Raw genomic sequence first — 14,697 nt, 5'->3', positions numbered from 1 at the left:
TGTCCCCCAAAAAGATATGTCCAAGTCCTATTCTTAAGGACCTGTGGATGTGACCATAGTGTCTTTACAGAAATAAAGTTATGGGTCTCAAGATGAGACCATCCTGATTTAGAGTGGGCCCTAAATCCAATGACTTGTGTCCTCAGAAGGGAGAAGATTGGAGACACAGACACAGAGAGGGGAAGGCAATATGAAGATGGAGGCAGAGATTGGAATGATGTGTCAACAAGCCAGGCAACACCAGGAGTTGCCAGCAGCCTCCAGAAGCTAGGAGAGAGGTATGGACTGGATTCTCCCTCAGTGCCTCCAGAAGGAACTAGTCCAGCCAACACCATGATTTTGGGCTTCTGGCCTTCAGAATGATGAGAGAATACATTTATTGTTACTGGAAGCCACTCAGTTTTTGGTAATTTGTTATGATAGCCCTAGGAAAGCAACATAGGGTATAACAGTTATCATTGCACTCTGGGAAGCCCAGAGTTTGGCATTCTTATCACGTATTTATAGATTTTTCATTACTTTTCCCAGTCTAGACACAGTTTACCAATCAGGGGGTCATTTTATTGTGAGCAATGTTTCCTAATAACATTAGTGTGAAGCTACTTTATCTGTTAACTAAGACCATTAACAAAAGGTCAGATCCTCATACAGCTGAAGGGAAATGCCTTCTGTGTGTGCATGTTGAGGGTGGAGGGAGGACTGTAAAGAACTGGAGAGTGTCTACTTTTGACAAAATAGGAAACCTCTTAGCTGCAGCAGATTGTGGCTCTATGGGGATGCCAGCCCCGAGTGGCTAGAGCTTCCCATTATCCAGGAGAATACAGATTTTAAAAAACTGGTTCAGTCTAAAAGTAAACCAGCCACAAAGCCAAAACAGAACCCCCCAAATATTGTGCTGATCAAACAAAACACATCCATGGACCAAATCCACTCCATACCTCCCAGTTTACAAGTGACTTTCTGTCTTGACTTTGTGGGATTTAAATTTTTCCCTTAAAAAGGATAATCTTCTCTGTTGAGAAAATAGACCAGAAATGTTTTTTTATAACGTTTTTTTTTTTTTCTTCCAGGAGAAACTTTCTTAAAAGGTAAAAATAGGCTTTGAAAGAACTGTACAGACTTTGGCTGTACTTTTCTAAGTTTGTTCATTCATCCAGTTTTCATATATCATCCTATTTAATTAGCATACATTTATTAAACACTTACTGCATGCCAGACACTGTGTAAAACAAATAAGTAAAATGTAGCCCTGTCTACAAGCTGTTCCCATTTAAGTTTGTTAGAGCTGAGTTACAGTTTTCTTCTAGAAAACCTGAGCCCTAGATATTTAGAGCTGGCTAAGATTTGACGTTCAGCTCCTAAGTTTAAAGATTGTCTGACTAGGGTCAAAGAGGTGATATCAGAGCCAGTACCATTTCTAATTTGTTACATAATATCGATGTGAAGCATAAGAAAATATAGCTTATGTTTCTACAATGCAGAGTTTCTGGGTATTTAAATATCTAGCAATTAATTGAATTTTTCTCTCTTCACACACTCTTCGATACCAGGTAGCCACCTGTGTGATGATTTCAGTCACTTTAAAGAGATGCTTCAGTGCCAAGATACTAAAACAAATCTACCAAATCATCCAAATCACTTCCTACATTTTGATTCTCTAAAGGTCGAGGCGGTTTGAATACACAGAGCTCAGATTCTTTTTTTTTTTTTTTTTTTTTTTTTGCAGTGGCAGGTAGATTTTTTTGGACTGGGACACACTGGGGACCCTCACCCATGGCAGGGAGTGGCGGTGAGGTTGAATACAAAAGTCTGATGGTCACTTGTGGTAGAATGGCGAATTCTGGTTGTGCTGGATGAAGATGGAGCCGAGGGCCAGGCTGGCTGGTAGCTGCAAAGCCCGACTCTCCTGCCTGTTGCATCTGCACAGGGAGCTGGGCAGAGGCAAAGAGGGCAGGGGCTGGACGCAGAGCTTGGGGGTGCATGCGTGCAGGGAGGAAGAGTCAGAAAATAAGTCCGTTGGTTAGTATGTTGCATCTGCGTTTGCAAGGGCTTTTGTCAGGCCAGGTCACCACCAGGCTGGAGGAACCCTATCTGGGTGGGCTGACGGTGGCTGTGCACTTCACCGGGCTGTGGCCATGACAGGTACCGCAGTGCCGGAAGCGCGGAAGGTGTTCTGAGCGCAGCCTTAGGGATGGCTAAGGGGGTCCACAGCGAGGTGGGCGGTCCCATAAGCACGGCCTTGGTATTGGCCGACCTCTGCGGTCCCTGCGAAAGCTGCTGATGAGCCCGCCTCCTGCAGGGTTGTAAGTACTTGGAGTGGGAACATCTGTTTGGCCCTGCCAGCAGCCACTATGAGGGTGCCTGGGCGACTGCGCCCTCCGGGGCTCTTCTGCATGCTGAGGAGGGGAACTTCTGTGTGAACAGTCAGGCTCTGCTGTTGCGCAGCTGACGTCAGCCTGGTCAGGTCACTGTGCTCCCTAAGCCTCCGTTTCTCACCCTCAGGTAAAACTTTCTAGAGCTGTCGGAAAAGCTGGTGCTTCTCTTCCTGTAGGGCCCCAAGCTTCTGCGACTTCAGGATTTGTTCCTTGTTCTCCTCTAGCGACATTCTCTCTGCCTGTAAGGGTTAAATTGTAGTGTAGGGCTAACGCTTAGCTTGAAAAATAACAGCTTTGTGTTGACACGGAAGGCTAAGAGATAACAGCCTTGCTTTGCTCTTGTAAACTAGGCCTCATACTCTTGTAAATTAGGCTTCACTAATTAAGGAAACAAAAGTTCAAAGAAAAGAGCATCAGAGGCAGGGTCAAGGAGATCCACTGGTTGCAACTTAGAGGCAGAAAGTCTAAAATAAATACCTCATTAGGCAACTGTTTCTAACTCATCTGGCAACTGTTTTCTAACTCATCTGGAAACTGTTTCTTTGTTCTGTTCCCAGGTGATGATAAAACGATGTAATGGGTTATAGAAACTCTGTACCCTGGCTGTTTGGGGCCGCACTCCTATCAAGAGTGTTGGTCCCGATCGGTCCGCCTTGCCTCTCGTTGTAATAAACTTTGTTGTGACTGTCACTGGTGCCCGTAGCATTCTGTTTCAGGAGTCGTGTGGATGCCACATGCCGTGTCCTTTTTCTCCCTTCTCCCTGCTCTTCCTTCATCTTCTGTTTCATCATCTTGTCCACCTCTCCTTACTCCTCTGGCCGCTTGCGCTCCCGCTCCATTTTGTGTGCTGGTGCAACGCCCTGGCCACGGTGTTGGAAAGCTTGGGGCGCTCCAGGAGCGCAGGCGTGGTGCTTTTGAGGACGCTTGGGCCAGGGGCGCCCGGCTCTGCCACTGAGGCTCTGCCACTGACTGCCAGACCTCGGACTGGGCCTACCCGAGGCGGGCGCCCAGGGCGGGGGGGGGGGGGGGGGGGGGGGGGGGGGGTTCGCGCCGGGGCCGCCCAGGCGGAAGCCCGCCGGTCAGTCCGCGGCCAGCCACCGCAGCCCCGGTCACGTGCCCGCCCCCGCCCGTCCAGCCTTGGGTGCTCCGGCTAGAGCAGCTCTGGCGGGCCAGGGTTCAAGGCATTTGTGCTTCAAAGCTCAGGTTCTCTTTGACAGCTACCGTAGGAATCTTTCCAAGATTATTTTAAAAGATTCTCTGCTTTTACATTTAAACTGGAGATCTTTGCATAGAGTCTGGTACATTCTTGGGTGCATGGGGGAAATTAGTAAATCCTGCTCTGAGCATAATACCAAGGAGGTCAAAATAATACTTCATTCAAAGGGTTAAGGAACGTGTAACGCATACGCCATATTTAAATAGAATTTATAAGTGTTTTAAAATTCCACTGTACTTCAAACAATTACTCCTATTTTATTTGGGGGTTCATTTAAAGCATACGTCAAGCTGTTAAGTGGGCCCAGGTGTAGACTACCTTTTACTTGCTTGAAAGGACCATTTGGTCTTACACTTGGATCAGCAGTACAGGTTGTCTTGAGTTTTTGATTTGTGCATTTTCAAAGAGGATCTGCTCATTTGCTGGGAAACAATGGATTACTGTACTTTTTAATTTTTTTATTTTTAAGTGTTTATTTATTTTTGAGAGAGAGAGAGCACACGTTGGGGAGGGGCAGAGGGAGACACAGAATCTGAAGCAGGCTCCAGGCTCTGAGCTGCCAGCACAAAGCCGGATGTGGGGCTTGAACCCACATACTGTGAGATCATGACCTGAGCCCAAGACAGATGGGTAACTGACTGAGTCACCCAGGCGCCCCTACTGTACTTTAAAAAATTTATTTATTCAACAAACACTTAATGAAGTCCTACTATGTACCAGGCTGTGTGCTACCTGCTGAGATATGACACTGAACAAAGTAGACACGCCCCTACCTTCATGAATCACAAGATTGAAACACGGAAGAACTAGAGTCAAATTGTTTTCTATGTTTGGGGACATTTCTCCGTCCAAGTGCCTCTCTCTTCACATACGCTTTGACAGATCTAAAATTTGTATTGCCTATAGATAGTTTATGGATGGAAAGCTGGTGTCAAACCAGAGATTACATCTTAGAGAATGTATATTTTCACACATTCCTGCATTGATCATGCAGCTAGGAGCTGAGAAATTTTCTAATTAAATTCAGTTCAAGTTACTATATTTTCACCTTCATTTGCCCGAGAAATAATTATACACAGGTGTTGATTTCCTTTTCCCTTTCCTTCTTTGCCTTCTTTTCTCTTTTCTTTCTTCTTTCTTCCTGGTGTGTTCCACTACCAATAATTTTTCTTCTGAAGAAGATTTAAAATGTATTTTTCACATATATATGTGTTCATGTTTCCCTTCGTTTTCTGCGAGGATATGGTCTTGCCAACTCGGGCCTCTAACAGAAAACCCTTGTTTCAGTTACAAGTAGCCGTTTGATGCCGTTTCCCCTCCTCATGGGCTTAGGAGACGTTTTTCTTCCTTCTCACTGAACCTCAGGAATGGTGTCTAGGTAAATGCCAAGCCAAAAAAGCAAGAAATATTTAAATTCCCCTCTCCAGGCAGTTTTTATAGCTGTTGAGAGTAGCTTCTTGTTTAAGAAATGTGGTCTGCTTTGTTAAGATTGCCCTTTTCTCTGGGAGTCCACCGTATTTTTGTTATTTATACATCTTTAAAAAACATGTAAACACTTTATGCAAATGTAACATTTTGCAGTTATCCTTCATTTATCTAAAGAACACTCTGAATGATAGTCAACTATTTATATTTGGCAGAATTTCCACATACCCAGGAGAGGCAGAAACTCCAGGCCTCACTCACACGAGAGCCCCCTCCAGTTTTCGCGGGCTGCCGACTTAGTGGCTGAGATTAATTCGCTATTGGGTTTGTGAACTTACAAAAATATTGTTTTAACTTGAAAAATAGTAAGAATTCTTTCAGTCGTTCGGAAAGTAACATAACATCCCCATGTATCCATCACCCTGATTTAACAGAGGTTCTGATTTTTGTCAACATAAAAAGGTATAAACTAGAACTCAAGGGTGGTAGGAAGAAAAGATTATACAGGATGATGGAAGAGGGTAAGCACCCTAACCTAAGCAAGAAACTAAAATTGGAGATTGAAGAACTCTAAACTAGACCCAGGGGCTGAACCATCGTAACTGCCTGGGCTCATGCGGATGGGAGGGAAGCACCTCTCCAGCTCTAGAAGCCCCTTAGGACTTTCTCCACTGGTAATAGGACAGTATGTTTTATTGGTAACCCCAAATCATCAATAAAAGATTACATTGTGTCCATTCATGCTACTGCTAGAGAAGGAAAGCTTGTGTGCAACCAGTCTGAAAGCATTTGAGTAAATGTGCAAGGTTCAAAAATCCAGTTTTAACACTCAAGGAGCAAAGATTTTAGTTTTGCAGGAAATTCAACACATTCCTCTATGATGCCTGTAGTATTTAGAAGAGTAAAAATTCTTCACTGAGCATTTTTTTTTAGGCAAGTGTTTTATTGAAGAACCACACACATGCAGAGAAGTACCTAAATCATAAGTTACATGTTTTTATAACATGAACACACTCACGTACCTGGATGGTGAAACAACACCCCAGGCACCCAAGAATCTTCCTGGTAACCATCGTAACTTCTCTCGGTCATGATAATTATTCCTGACTTCTAATATCAGAGGTTAGTTTTGATTTTGGAAATTTTTGACACAACAGGATCCAGATCGGGGAGAAAAAGCTGTTGTGATTTATTGTTCATAATTTGCTTTTCAAGCAAACATAGTCCACGTATTTCCTTTTCATACATAGATGTTCAAGTTCCCTCATCTAAGATAAGGGCAGTGCCTGGATGATAGGATGATGATGATAGCAACAACAATAATTATTTTTAAAATGTAAATTGAGATTAAGCAAGCTACTTAACATCTCTCTGCCTTAGCTTTCTCCTCTGTATAATGGTAATAGTAATCATACCTTCTTCACAGAGTTGAGGTAAAAATTATGATGTAAACATATAGAGCACTTAGCATGGTGTGTAAGGGTTCAGTTGTGTGTGTGTGTGTGTGTGTGTGTGTGTGTGTAATAAATCATGTTAACCCAGAAGAGGGTGAAATGTATTATTAGATTTTCATATTATCCACATTTTTATTTTACTAATGCCTGATCACACAGATTGCAAAAGGTTCCACGGTGTGGATGAAAGGTCACAAAGTCATGGGTAAAGAGACATTTGCTTTCCTTGAAAACTTGAGAATCATATATGTTTCATACGATTTATATGAAAACTTGAGAATCACATGTACACAGGGATATGTATATCCACTAATTCCAAGGAGAAAAAGCATAAGGAGGGGAAACCATGTGTCTGAGTTGACTTCAGTTTGACTTCGAGACTTTGATCAGCCTGAAGAAAGTATCTTACATTTATTTAAAAAAACACGCAAAAGTCACACACACACAAATAAAATTAGTGAAATCTGAATTAGGTCAGTGGATTATATTGATGTCTGTTTCTTAGTTGTGATGTTGTACTATGGTTATGTAGGATGTTACCATTGGTAATATCAGATGTTATCAGCTGTGGGAGGAGTAGATGGGATCTGTCTGTATTATTTCTTACAACTGCATGTAAATCTACAATTATCTCAAAATAAGAGTTAAAAATCATACTTATGGAGCTACATGCTTTGAGCCCAGGGCTGTTCTAGGCTCAGGATACAAGGAGAAACAGCAAAATGCATTCCTTCCTTCAGAGAGGATGAAGTAAGGATGAGAAGGGACATTGAGCTAGATTTTAAAAGTACAGTTGACTCTTGAACAACATGGGTTTGAACTGTGCAGGTCCACTTACAGGTGGATTTTTTTTGGATAAACACACGACAGTACTGTAAATGTATTGTCCTTATGATTTTCTTAACATTTTCTTTTTTTTAGCTTACTTCCTTCTAAGAATACGGTATATAATGCATATACAAAATATGTGTTAATCAACTGTTTATGTTATCAGTAAGGTTTCCAGTGAACAGTAGGCTATTAGTAGTGAAGTTTTGGGAGAATCAAGTTATATGTGGATTTTCAACTTAGTTGGGGTCATTGCCTCTAACGTTGTTTAAGGGTCAACTGGTATACCTGGTTGCACTAAATGGCTTGAAAAGATTCACTGAATATAGAAATGATTATCCAAAAAGTCTCCATGTCCTCGAAGAAATATAATTGATCGACATTTATAAGGTATCCATATATGCACTAAAATTAGTAAGTAGCAATCCTTCAGAGTTTGGACTAGATAAAAAGATGACTGTCTTAATGGTGAGGGCTGTCAAGTGTTAAGGAATGGAACCAAAGAATACGAAGATTGACATCTTTTGCTGTAGGCTTTAAAGAGGCTGAACCCACATCTGTCTTTGTAGGTTTATGCGTTTGTGACTGAGAATGAACTAGATAATGCCATAAATTTCTGTGATCCTATGAAGTTCTATATATTTAAATTATAAACGTCTGTAGTGGGAATATGCTTTTTTTTTTTTTCGTTGCTGGAACTAAGCAATATACACTGCTGTTATAATGGAATCCACCTTCCAGAGGAAGTATTCTTCAGACTTTATCCTCCTGTCATACATTTTCAGACCTCTAAAGTTTTCCTGACATGGACTGGAGGAGTGAGAATGAGGGTGGGTAGGGGCAGGATATTGTCTTCAGAACAAAAATTGCATGCTGCTTAACATGGCTATGTAATCTATTGCTTAAACCAGCACATTTAAAAAAATGCTATTCAAAAATGTTTTTGTTGAAGTTTAATCTACATGCAGAAAAATGTACATATGGTGTATAGCTTGGTGAAATCTTCCCTCCGTGAACACCTATGTAACCAACATTCAGACTGAGAAACAGATCATTAGCAGAAAGCTAGAAATCTCTTGCATGTTCCTTTTTAGTTACTATACCACTTCCTCACAAGGGCAACCATTATCCTGACTTTTCTTATTGCAGAGATGAGTTTTGCCTGTTTTTATAGTTCGTATAAATTGAATCCATACAGTCTATAACTGTTTATGTCTGGTTTCTTGGCACCCACATTATAGGTTGATCCATATCATTGGGTGATGTTCTAGTTATAGATCATTCATTCTCTTTGCTGTATATTATTCCATGGTGTAAATATATCACAGTTTATTTATTCACTCTATTAATGATGGGCATTTGGGGAGTTTCTAGTTTGGGGCCACTACAAATAGTGATGCTAATAATATTCTAGTGCATGTCTTTTGGTGAACATATGTACATATTCCTTTGGGGCATATACCCAGGAGTAGAATTGCTGGATCATAAGTTATGCATAAGTTTAGCTTGAGTGAATACTGCTAGTTTGCCACAGTGTTTGTTCCCATTTAAACTCCCATCAGCAGAACATGAGAGCTGTGATTGCTTTACATCCTCTGCAATACTTGGCATTTTTCATGTTTAGCCATTCAGATATGTGGTAGACATATTCTCATTTGATTTTAATTTGCATTTCTCTGTTGACTAGTGAAGTTGACATCTTTCTTATGTTTATCTATATTTGGATATACCTTTCTGTAAAATATGTGGATATACTCTTTTGTTCGGTTCAATCTTTGTGCATATATATATACATATATATATATATTCCTTAGTCTGTCTTTTCTTATCAAACTATGACTATATGAAGAAACCAGGTCATAAGATTAATAATTTAGTTTTGGATGTGTTGAGTTTGAGATATTTGGAGGCACCTCTATAGAGATGTAAAGAAGCTGTTGGATTTTGTGGGTCTGGAGGTAAGAAGAAAGTTCTGGGCTTAAGGGGCTCCTGGGTGGCTCAGTTGGTTAAGCGTCTGACTCTTGATCTCAGCTCAGGTCTTGATCTCGGCATTGTGAGTTCAAGCCCCATGTTGGCCTCCATGCTGGGCATGGAGCCTACTTTAAAAAGGTATGAACTGGAGGTGAGAATTTGGGAGTCCCTGCCATGTAGGTAGCATCTCAGTGAAGGAGTGAATGAGATCACCCACAGAGAGTGTAGAGGGAGGAAAAAGTCTTAGAATTGACCCTGAGAGCCACCAGAGTTTGTTCATAAGTCAGAAATAAAGAAGATGACGGCAAAAGAGCCCGAGAATGAACCCCTGAGAGGCAGGGAAGAGGGGAGAAGCAGAAGCCAGGTGAAAAGGGTTTCATGGAAGGGAGTGTTCAGCGCGTCAAACTGTTCAACTTGTGTTAATTAAAAACAACAATGCCACGTTCTGTCCCCTTTTGCTTCTTTCTAGCCATCATCGTATACAGACTGCCATGGACCTGGAAATGCAGCAAGCTCCTGATGAAATCCATCCATGCAGGTTTACACGCTGTTGCTGCCATTCTTGCAATTATCTCTCTGGTGGCTGTTTTTGATTTCCACAATGCCAAGAATATCCCCAACATGTACAGTCTACACAGCTGGGTCGGACTGACGGTCGTCATACTCTACATCTTACAGGTCAATGTCTCAGTGTATTTGTAAGCATGATATGAAAAGCAAAACAGTTCAGATACTGTAGATGTTTTCTACACATTCATATCTCTTGGAAATAATCTTCTCATTCCCTTTAGGCCCTGTTCCATTTTGTTTCCATTGTAAGTATTCTTCCCTGAAGGGCCACCAGAACTGCAGAATTCAGTCTTCAAGCTTGAGCATGAGATTTAAAAAAAATTTTTTTTAATGTTTATTTATTTTTGGAAGAGAGAGAGAGAGAGAGAGAGCGAGCGAGCACGAGTGGGGGAGGAGCAGAGAGAGAGGGAGACACAGAATCTGAAACAGGCTCCAGGCTCTGAGCTGTCAGCACAGAGCCCAATGCGGGGCTCGAACTCACAAACTGAGATCATGACCTGAGCTGAAGCTGGACACTCAACCAACTGAGCTATCCAGGCACCCTGAGCATGAGATTTTAAATATGGACATATCGGGGCGCCTGGGTGGCGCAGTCGGTTAAGCGTCCGACTTCAGCCAGGTCACGATCTCGCGGTCCGTGAGTTCGAGCCCCGCGTCAGGCTCTGGGCTGATGGCTCAGAGCCTGGAGCCTGTTTCCGATTCTGTCTCCCTCTCTCTCTGCCCCTCCCCTGTTCATGCTCTGTCTCTCTCTGTCCCAAAAATAAATGTTGAAAAAAAAATTAAAAAAAAAATATGGACATATCTATGTAGGGAAATTACTGTCTCCATAACACCTAGACTGCCATTATCTGGACTTCAAGTTCCATGTGCTGAATAATCAAGCATAGGCAAGATTTCTTTCCCATATTCCTCTATCATTTTTCTTTTCTTTTTTGTTTTATAAAATTTTATTTTCATGTTTATTTACTTTTGAGAGAGTGTATGCACACATGAGCAGAGGAGGGACAGAGAAAGAATTAGAGGATCCAAAGTGAGCTCCATGCTATCAGCACGGAGCCCAGTGCAGGGCTCGAACTCACAAACTGTGAGATCATGACCTGAGCGAAAGTTGGGCGCTTAACCAACTGAGCCACCCAGGCGCCCCTCCTTTTTTTTTTTTTTTAAGTTTATTTATTTATTTATTTATTTATTTATTTATTTATGAGAGTGAAAGAGAGAGAGGGAGAGGGGGTAGAGAGAGAAATGGAGACAGAGAATCTCAAGCAGGCTCCACATTGTCAGCACAGAACCTGACGCCGGACTCATGACCTAAATCAAAATCAAGAGTCGGGTGCTTAACTGACTGAGCCAGCCAGGTGCCCCTGTCATTTCTTTTTCCTAACTTTATGAGTGAAGACATGAATTTTACTTCTTTGTTAGATTTTGAAGGCTCAGTGATTAGTTTAGTTTTCCCCTGTCTTTTCTTCACTTTTTAAAAACACATATATTTGAGGGGCGCCTGGGTGGCGCAGTCGGTTAAGCGTCCGACTTCAGCCAGGTCACGATCTCGCGGTCTGTGAGTTCGAGCCCCGCGTCGGGCTCTGGGCTGATGGCTCAGAGCCTGGAGCCTGTTTCCGATTCTGTCTCCCTCTCTCTCTGACCCTCCCCCGTTCATGCTCTGTCTCTCTCTGTCCCAAAAATAAATGTTGAAAAAAAAAAAATTAAAAAAAAAAAAAACAAAACACATACATTTGAGAGCAGTGTATATGAACAAAAGTTAATGGAGTGTGATAAGGATTTGGCTATTCTAGGACACTAAAGTAAAAGGTGAATTTTTAAAATCTTTTTGGTGGTAACCATTTTGTTGAAAAATCTTTGTGAACTACGGCAATTCACTTCCCTTCCTTAGGACAGTATATAGCCAGCTATCTAATTGGGATATCAATGTGAACTTCACTTTTCTGTGAATATAGGAGAAGTAAGAAACTGAAATGAATAAAAAATAGAAGAAATTATAAATGAAATGAAAAGCTGGTTCTTTAAAAAAAAATAAAATAAAAGAGACAAACCATTGCCAATCTGAGAAAAAACAAAATACACAACCTTCAGAATAAGAAAAAAAATTAATCATAGATACAGATATTATTTTAAAATTAGGACAGATTGTTAAATGTTAATATATCATAATATACTTAAAAATCTTTAAGAAATAAGGATTCTTTTCTTGCCAAATATAGACTACCAGATTTGATCCAAGAGGAATTAGAAAACCTAAACAGGATTGGGGCACCTGGGTGGCTCAATCGGTTAAGTGCTCGACTTAGGCTCAGGTCATGATCTCAGGTTCCCGGTTTCTAGTCCCACGTTGGGCTCTGTTGCCGAAAGCTCAGAGCCTGGAGCCCGCTTCAGATTCTGTGTCTCCCTCTATCTCTCTGCCCCTTTCCCGCTCACACTCTGTCTCTGTCCCTCTCTCAAAAATAAATAAACATAAAAAAAAAAAAAACAAACTAAACAGGACAATAAAATATTAGATGAAATTGGTAAGATCTTTTGAAATCTATCTCTAAAAAAGGCACTGGTCCAGACTGTTTTGTATCTTTGACTTTCTAGGAACGGATACTTTAAACTTTTCTAGCACACTGGGAGAAAACAAACTCCTCTTAGATGTGGAGCCACTGTGTACTACATCTTGACATCTAAGATGGCGGCCCGATGATAAACACCTTTACTAACATCCAACAGCAAACACCAGCTTACACTGTGAAATATTGAAGACATTTCCATTATATTCATAAGACATTGGTGCTTGCTACCTTTGTCATTCAAATTTATTTTAGAGGTTTTAGCTACAAGATAATGAAAAAATCTGTATAAGTAATAGAGAATTTGTGACTTTTTTTCAGTTTGCAAAAACAAATACATAGAATCTATGTCTAGTAACCCAGAGATGGTTAGAGTAATGAGTATTTGGGAAGGTGCCTGGATCTAAGATAGCCACGCAGGGGCACCTGGGTGGCTCAGTCGGTTAAGCGTCCAACTTCGGCTCAGGTCATGATCTGACAGTTTGTGGGTTCGAGCCCCACATCAGGCTCTGTGCTGACAGCTCGGAGCCTGGAGCCTGCTTTGGATTCTACGTCTCCCTCTTTCTCTGCCCCTCCCCACCTCAAAAATAAATAAACATTTAAAAATACTAAAAAAAAAAGAAGATAGCCATGCATAATTCAATAACTTTTGCGTAAACTAGAAATAGCCACTTAGAATAAGAAGTAGAATTCATTTATAATGTGAATATAAAATTATAAAATATGTAGGAATAAGTTGAACAACGAAAGTATAAAATCTATATGTAGAATACGTAGAATACTATGAAATTTTATTGAAAAACAGAAAACATGGTATAATTAGATACCATGTTACTAAAAGAGAACAATTAATATAGAAATATCTTTCCCTCTTCAACTATATTTATGTATAATATAATTCTAATTTTAAGCCCAATAGTAGTTTTAAACTTACAGAGCAAATATCCAAGGATAATCAAACAAATGTTGAAAAAGAGGTGAAGGGAGACCTGCCTTCAAAACAAGCTATTAATACAAGAGTAAACAAAATATAGTCATGGAAAGAACAGAGAGGACAGAAACAGTCCACGTAGTACACGAATTTTTTTCTTTGGCACTTTGGTATTTCAATTTAGTGGAGAAAGAATGCTTATTTAATAAATGTTACCATCATAATTTGTTATCCATTTGGAAGAGACCAAACAAACAAGTGAAAGGACTCTGTATATAACACAAAGGAAAAAAGATTCCTAAAAACCCAATGAGAAGAGAAAAAGAAAATTAAGAAGCAAATAATCTATATAATCTGAAGTTGGGGAGTCCACAGGTTGACAAGAAATCCAGAAGTCATAAAGGAAAAAGAAGACATATTTGATTGTATAAAAAATTTTTTTAAGTATATGGAGGGGGGCACCTGGGTGGCTCAGTTAGTTAAGCGTCCAACTCTTGATTTCAGCTCAGGTAATGATCTCACTATTTGTGAGATTGAGCCCCACATCTGGCTCTGTGCTGATAGCACGGAGCCTGCTTGGGATTCTCTCTCTCCCTCTCTCTGCCCCTCCCCTGCTCATCCTCTCTCTCTCTCTCAAAATAAATAAGCAAGCATTAAAACAAGAAAAAAAATTTTAATAAAAAGTTATGTGGGGCAAAACATACCAAAGTCAACAGAAACTGCACAAAGGGATATGGGGATAGTCATGTCATATATTAAGGCTTAATGTGTTTAATATTTAATATTAAAAAACTCCTAAAAATTAATGACGAAAAGGCAACCTCACAGAAAAATAAACAGAAGATTTGAACAGGCAGGTCACAGAAGAAAAACTTAAATCACCAATCAACATATAAAATGTCCAACCTCACTAAGAAGCTAGGGAAATAGAAAATAAAACAACAATAAAATGTCATTTTCCCCCACAAGACTAACAGGACAACAGTGGTGATGTTCCTTGCTGCCAAGGTGTGAGTGGTCAAAGGTGCTCTCCACTTTTGCTTTTCCACTAGTGACAGGAAAATGCGTTGTCACCAAATTTTAGGGAAGTAGTGTGTTAATATCTACTAAATTAAAATATATATATATATATATATATGCTTACCCTTTAACCTAGCAATCCCACATTTGGAGAGAGTGGAAATAAAATACTGTAACGTAAGGAACTCTAAAAAGGATTTTTTTTTAATATTTATTTTTGAGAGAGAAAGGGAGTGAGAGAGAGAGGGAGAGAGCATGAGCAGGGGACGGGCAGAGAGACAGGGAGACACAGACTTCAAAGCAGGCTCCGGGCTCTGAGCTGTCAGCACAGAGCCCGACGCGGGGC

At 40.6% G+C, this 14,697-nt stretch overlaps 1 protein-coding gene and 1 pseudogene across 1 annotated transcript in view; one reads left to right on the top strand and one right to left on the bottom strand.

The window, feature by feature from the left end:
• Nucleotides 1–14,697, top strand: part of LOC125172527 (plasma membrane ascorbate-dependent reductase CYBRD1) — a 36,360-nt gene that overhangs the window by 7,411 nt on the left and 14,252 nt on the right. The window contains exon 2 of the mRNA XM_047870746.1: nucleotides 9,739–9,947. Within this exon, the coding sequence (XP_047726702.1) occupies nucleotides 9,739–9,947 (209 nt within the window). The remainder of the gene's footprint in view (nucleotides 1–9,738; nucleotides 9,948–14,697) is intronic.
• On the bottom strand, nucleotides 1,817–6,108 carry LOC125172737 (G protein pathway suppressor 2-like; annotated as a pseudogene).

The sequence above is a fragment of the Prionailurus viverrinus genome, chromosome C1 (assembly GCF_022837055.1).
Source record: "Prionailurus viverrinus isolate Anna chromosome C1, UM_Priviv_1.0, whole genome shotgun sequence".
In the NCBI taxonomy this organism is placed as follows: Eukaryota; Metazoa; Chordata; class Mammalia; order Carnivora; family Felidae; genus Prionailurus; species Prionailurus viverrinus.
Note: the sequence above shows the minus strand (reverse complement) of the source record. Positions and strands in the feature narration are given on the sequence as shown.